The 7,200-nt window shown below is 38.2% G+C and overlaps 1 protein-coding gene across 1 annotated transcript in view; it reads left to right on the forward strand.

Annotated features, from left to right (window-relative positions):
• KIF26A (kinesin family member 26A) overlaps positions 1–4,420 on the forward strand; it is a 96,263-nt gene extending 91,843 nt beyond the window's left edge. The window contains exons 13-15 of the mRNA XM_042813616.1: positions 1,220–1,410; positions 2,341–2,491; positions 2,987–4,420. Of these exons, the coding sequence (XP_042669550.1) occupies positions 1,220–1,410; positions 2,341–2,491; positions 2,987–3,162 (518 nt within the window). The 3' untranslated portion in view covers positions 3,163–4,420. The remainder of the gene's footprint in view (positions 1–1,219; positions 1,411–2,340; positions 2,492–2,986) is intronic.
• Positions 4,421–7,200: the final 2,780 nt, after the last annotated feature.

The following is a 7,200-nucleotide window of genomic DNA, read 5'->3' on the forward strand; positions in this document are numbered from 1 at the left end:
GAGTTTTGTGACAGGGCTCACCTGACAGCCTTAACTTGAATTTTTCCTGTAGAGGTCTTGAGCCTAGTAGATTACCTTGGGTGCACTTTCCTCTGAACAGCACTGCCTTGTCTGTTTGATACGCTCCCTTTAGCAAGAAGACTGAAAGTAATGAAACTCAACTCTGAGAGTAGGTTTTCAATAAAAGGAGGGAGATTTGTCAGCAATGAATTTATTTATTGCCACCATTCAACCAAAGCTGCTTGTACTTACTGCTAACGCGATGTTTGAGCTTATTTCTGGTGGCCTTCAGCCCTTCTATTTACCCAGGGACTGCACTGCAGCCTTGTTTTAACCAGCCCTATGTAGGTGTTCACTCATGTCATATATAAAGTTCTGCCTTTGAGAGAACGAAGAGAGAGACTTGTGACTGTGAAAACTGCTGGACACCAAAGTGTCAGCTTTTGTATACAAAAGTACTAGCATTTTTCAAGTACACCAGTTGGTTTCTCCTCTAGGAAACTTCTTCTCCTGGGAATTGTGTTAGTGTGGTGGTTTGCTCTTTATTTGTGGAAAAAGCAAATCCCTGCTGTTGAGGAATTCATGAGGTTTGTCATACTCTGACCGGTGTGTAAATGAGCAGTGATAGGCATAGCAGTGACAAGCTGCAACTTGATTGATTGCTGCCTTCTGAAGTGCCAAACATCTTTTAATCCTACAGTGTCACTGAAAACGCTGACATTTACCTCCTTTAAGCACTGGTAGTGTGGCTGTGTGGAGGGGACAGTGTGCTCCTGGCAAAGAAGTAATAGAATTGAAGGGATGTTAGCTTTGCTTGGCTTTAACTGGAGGAGGAGATACTTGTCAGCCATTATCAGTATTGGTGGGAAATTACTCTCTATCTCATTTCCATTGCAAGATAATGAATACCATTAAAATCCACCAAAGAGAAGTTAATCCAGGAAAAACGTTTTTCCAAGGAGAGAATAAACAACCAGTGCTCAGACATCTGCTTTGGCAATGGAACTGCTGTTACTCCCATTGACAAACCAACAGGAACATATTTTGTCAAGGCAGTAACTCAGTCAGCAGCCTGAGGGGAATTACTAAAAGGAAAAGATCGAGAAAAGCATTTCTTCGTAAGTTTCCAGATAACCTAGATCTTCAGTTTGCTGCAATAATGTTCCGCAGTCTGTTAGTCTCCTTGGAATCTGAGGGTCACTTGTCTTTGTTATTATAGGTCTCCAGCGTCGTAGACTGATTCCTGCTCCATTGCCAGATGCTGCCTCCCTAGGAAGAAAACCCAGTGTCACTGGCCAATGGGTTGATCTACCACCTTTGCCAGGCACTTTAAAGGAGCCATTTGAAATTAAAGTTTATGAGATTGATGATGTGGAACGATTACATCGACACAGACAAGAGGAAACCGAGGTCAGCACATATTTTATAACAACTGTAGACAACATAAATTACAGTACACAGGCAGAATCCTTGTTTGAATGCTGGAACAGTGTTTGAGAAATAGATTGCAATTAATGCACTATAATTATTAATTTTACAATTCATATGTTGAGGTACCCTTAACACAGAAAACGAAAGTGATTACTATCTAAAATTAATTGTGTTTAACGTGACTGATGATGAAAATGAAAGTTACCAATGAATACATTATGAGAAAACTTCATAATCTTAGCCTAGCTGATGAAACCTTACAGCTTCTCTCAACTGTAGGGTCATTACCTTTTTATGTAAATGACAGGGTTCTATTAAATCAGGGATACACTGAGTTTAATTTACTTGTAATTGGAAAACACTTCACCTAATTCTATTCTAGAGACCAAAATTCTATATTCTTCTGATGCCTTTTTCCCATTTCTTTCATAATAGCCTTTCCAGGATGTTGAGAAGGTAGGAATACTTTTAAGAAAATAAGAATTCATGTTTGATAGGATTAAGTATAACTCCTTCATTATTATTAGGCTGTTTTGATTTTTTTTTTTTTTTTTTTTTTTTTTTTTTTTTTTTTTTTTTTTTTTCACTACTGGAAAAAGAAGTCCTCTAAAAACAGTGGTAATTTCAGAATGTATTGGAGGTGTTTGCTCATACTGAGAAGTGCAATGCTCACTGCAAACTCAAATGCTTGAGTGACGTAGCATGCTGTTCCTCTAGACTGGAATCCATTAATGTGAACTTCAAATAGTAACAATAATAATAGTAAAAACAAAACAAAAAAAGCTACCAAACAAAAAACTCATCTGCCAACTTTAATAGGTAGTGAACCGGGAGCAATTTGCGTCTGAATGTCAGAGGTCAACTCATAACAGGCAAATTAATGAAATGTTTTTTTCTTTGTCTTTAAAGGGTCTGATGTATTTCCATACCAAGCTGAAGATACTAGAGAGGCGCCAGCAGCGGATCAGAGAAGTAAAGGCAAAGCATGAGTTTTTGAAGGAAGAATTGGAAGAGACAAAATGCAGGTTGATGATGGACCCGAATAAATGGAAGGAAGACTGTAAGTGTTTTTGCAAAATAGTAGTGTGACAGACATGTAGCAAATTCTCAGCATGTGAGCAGTCCCTCTGACAAAGTTAAGCACTTGCTGAGATACTTTGCTGAAAGGAGACCCAAGCGCTCTGTGACACCATTAGCATTTCTGTGATACAGGATTTTGTTCAGTGATGAGTAGTACCAGAAATGGAAGAAACTAACAACAGAGACTTGCTGTGATTCTTAATATTAAATATTTTTATAATCTTTTATTGTCCTTCTTTCCAAAGAAGGAAATGTATTTTCAAATCCATGTTACAGATGGGAAACTGAGGCATGAGATTTGTTCGCAGACTCAGTGATTGAGTTTCAAGGTTAACTGTGGAAAAATGGAATTATTTCTTAGTTGAAGAGAAGTTAAATGGTCCTTTTTTTTTTTTTTTTAACCTCATGATAGAATAATGTTTTATTTGTGAGCTTCTTATCTTAACATGCTTTTTTTTGTTTGTTTGTTTGATAGTTGAAGTGGATCCTGATCTCGATAAGGAGTCACAGGAGTACCTGGAGGCACTGGAACAAGTGACAGAGGAACTAGAGCAGTGTGTTAATCTGTGCAAGTCACATATCATGATAGTGACGTGTTTTGATATTGGAATAACAGATGCACAAGATGGAGTAAGGGAAGTGGAGGTTTGAAGAGAGGTTTTTCAAGGGACGGAAGGAAGTGAAGCTGGATTGTCCGACATGAAGAAGTAAAGAGATTAAGCAGTTGGGAAGTGGAGGAGAAAAAGCGAAGGCTAAAAAGCAGCAATGAATGTTGTAGGAGAAAGAAACGGCTGAGGGATGGGAATGTTCATAAATCATTTGGTGCCTCAACGTGACCTGAACTGTACAAAGAGGAAAGTAGGAACAAGTATTGCTTCTACCAGAGGGAAGTGAAGAAATTTAGTACAAACCAAGACATTTAAAAAAAAAAAAAAATCAAACAAGCATACAATGGAAGTGCCTTTAAAGTTCATTTGATTTTCATTTTTGTATTTGGTGCTAGAATTAAAGCCAGCAAACCTAAGCAGACTGCAAAATGTATTCCTACGAAGTATTTTATACTGTATAGTGTATTTATGACTATGTGTAAAAACAAACAACATTGTAGCAAAAGCAATAAGTAAATTATGTTTTCATACCTGAACTTGCCTTCTTGTTTCATAGAAAAGCTGTTTTATGTAGCAGAATTAAAACTGTATTATAATTGTTTTCTTGGTTAGGGTTCAAGATATTTTTATGAACATTTATCTATTGAAAAGGTATATTATGGCATTTTGAGATGATTGTTTTACCTTCAGGTTTTGTATTATTACTTTTTCAGATCAAAATAAATGTTTGTTTTCCATTTTATATATTCATATATAGATATATATTAACTGCTTACTACTTCCTTGGTTAACCTCACTTCTCACAGACCTGGTCTTTTTTAATGTGAGGAAGTCTACAAAGGGCACTGTGGTTTGTTTTTGGTTTTCTTTTTTCCTCTGTGGCTGCAGGAATTGAGAATTATGTTTATTACCAAAACCCTAAAACAAACAAAAAAAAAAAAGCAAAAACTTTTTTGTAAATGTTAAGTTAGGTCCATATTTTTATATAGTTTTGACTATAAATATAGCATTTGCATTTTGAACTTTTAAGACAGATAGTATATCTTTTTACAGTTTTTCTAAGGAAGGCAAACCCTCAGGATCAAGTTTATACATGCTGCATGAGATTTGTGCTTTTTTGAAGGAGGCCACATAGGTGTGGAAACTATTGAAAAATTGTTGCCAAACAAATACTTTTGAAAAGGTTTAATAGTGTATGTAATACCACATTTCATAATGAATCATATTTTCTGATCATCTTCCTTTTTATGGTTTTTTCAAATCCTTTGTACAAATATGTATTATAACAGCTTGCTTCGGTTTTTATCTGTGAATAAAAGATACATCTATTGTTATGATTTCTCCTTGCTATGTACGTGATATTGATGTTAGGAAGAGAGAGGATGGCCTGTGGTACGCAGCACTAAATGTCATGTTATATTATTTCCTCTCCCACGAGAGAACTTACAAGAGAGTCTTGACATTAGTCATCATAAACCAATCAGAAAAGAGGCAAAACGCCAAAGGGTAAAATAAAGAGCAATGATAATACTGTTAGTACTTCACAGTTTACAGAACAAAGGCCTGTGGCTCAGATAACTTGTTTCTCATGATGAGACAAAGCAATTATGAGTGGGTCTGCAAACACATGAAAGCTTCAGGAACTGGAATTGAGCCCTGTGCCCCGTTGGACCATCATGGCAAATCACTACACCTATTTCTGACACTGCTGCATTTGCTCTCTTGTTGGACAGTAGCTGTGCCTGGTCCTTATCTTCCACTGATGCCAGCTGTAGTAGTAGCTCCAGGCAGATTTAATGTAAAGCTAATGTTTCTAATGACACCATCTCGAGTATTTTCAAGCTATTTGTCCAAACAACCTGTAATGTGTAGAATTTTCCCATCTGTCCCTCCCTCCCTCTTTCTTTTCAAAGCCCTTACAGCACAGCATCCAAGCACCACACTCTCTGGCTCTCAGAAGGGGTCTGTTCATTGGGGTGATAATGCTTTTCTCCTCCTTAAATAGCTGGAGGATGTGGACAGTGAGAGCGTGAGTCTGATGCTAAAATACCTTTATGATTTTTGATAAATTGCAAAGGATGCTCTTCCCTTATCAAAGTCCCTTATGGTTTATTCCTGGAAAAAGCTGTACCGTGTTTGCATACTGGAATTTGGCACCGCTTTGGGTTGTATGCAGGGGAATGTGACATCTAGAATTTCTGGAAGATCCCCTTGCTGATATCCTTGACTATCAGATATATTTATTTAGCTGTACTTTTTTTGTGCATGTGTGCAGAATTACACAGTTCTTCCAAACACAGCATTGAAATCAAGATGTGGATCACTGCACTGTGGCTTTTCCAAAGCAAAATGAAGAAGGTAGAGGAGCGCTGAGGAATGAGTATTTCTTAGCAAAGTGGAAGGCCTCCAAAATATAGGGCTGAAGGAGAATGCCTCCGTTAGAACTCTGGAATGCAAAGCTAGATTTGTTAGTGCTTCCATTTCACTGTTGTGTGGAGATTTGCATCTTAATGGTGCTGCTGCAGCAAGAGTTGACCAGTGATCACCTCTGAGCAGTGGGCACAGCTGTGCAGCTGGGCTCACATCTTTTCAGAGTGGCCTGTAAGTCACTAATGAATGGCTACAGGAGTTCTTTTATTTGCCAGCCACTTCATTCTCTGGGAGTTCTCTGTTGCTTCTCCCCAACTCCAGCAATATTGTAATACTCTGAGATGAAAACCAAGCCACTCATCATCTACCCCAAATTATATAAACATTATTTGTTTTAATATTCTGCCATGCAGTGTTAACTGTCAGTCTTGCAACTGTTTACACTTTTTTTTTCCTTAATTTCTAACTATGCTTATGTTTTCCTCAAAATAGCAAAAGAGATGTTTCAGGGCTGCTTAGTTCCATGTCAACGTGGAAATTGCATATGTATTAGACGCATTTAGCCTCTGGCTTGGTGGCATGAAACAAAAGTGAGATGTAAAATAAGGTGAGGCACTGATGGGTGAAATAGCAGACATTTACTTATGCAAATAGTGTTCCTTACTGGTGTTTGTGGATAGTGAGGTATGTTTTGTATCTCACACACACACACACAGAATCACAGAATCACCCGGGTTGGAAGGGACCTCAAGGATCATGTAGTTCCAACCCCCCTGCCTAGCAGGGCCACCAAACACACACATTCAGATCAGGTTGCCCAGGACCCTGTCCTCAAGTCCTTGCATCCCGTAATATTCCTTTCTTTTTGGCTACTTTTGCAATCCTGACCAGTTAAGATTCACGCTAACAAATGTTCAGTTTATAATAAATTGTAAGTGGCCTAATTGCAAAAGGTTTCAAAGAAGAGTTGCAAAAAGAAGTTGGGCGCTTTATTTCATCAATTTTCTTTTGAGATTTAATGATCTAAGAGAGCCATTAAACTGCACTCTTAAAGGAATGTGCTTGTTGAATTTGTCACAGTATCAAATAAAACCACAGAATCCCAGTGGTGCTGGAGAAACTTTTGGCAAGCCTCAGCCACAGAACAGTGCTTTCTCTTTTGGTTGTGGATCTTCCCATGAAATTCCTGTGCTCCTTCTTCCACGGGGAACCCTTCCTGGTCCCCTCATGGCCCAATCTACCAAGCAGCTCACGTTATGATTATTTCCAGGCAACAGGATTGCTCCCAGCCCACCAAAATGTAGTGATAGCTGCTGTATTTTTAAATCAGTGTAATGGTAACTCAATAAAACCTCAGAAATGAAGTGAGAAAGCCAGGCTCTTGTCTGGCTACTGGGGTCTCAGGAAGCTGAGGAGAACCTTGGATTCTGGAGATGGTCTCCAAGCTTACTTTTGTATTTTCCCATGGATGTGGACCAGTAAATTAAAACTACTTCTAAGAAGTGGGATTTCAACTTGCTTGTGAGAGTTTACAAGCAAGATGGATGAGGTCGTGGTCACTTCTGTAAGCTCTGCTGTTGTTGACCAAGAAGTGTACATCTCAGGGGCCGTTTACATCTTTGTAAATGCAATTATTGCAAACAGATTCCCTACAGACAGATCAAACTCTGTGTAAGCAAAACCTTGTTCATTGGATATATTAAATCTTTTT

This window comes from Centrocercus urophasianus, unplaced genomic scaffold (genome assembly GCF_019232065.1).
Source record: "Centrocercus urophasianus isolate 14NV4802_14NV808 unplaced genomic scaffold, USGS_Curo_1.0 seq_14, whole genome shotgun sequence".
NCBI lineage: Eukaryota > Metazoa > Chordata > Aves > Galliformes > Phasianidae > Centrocercus > Centrocercus urophasianus.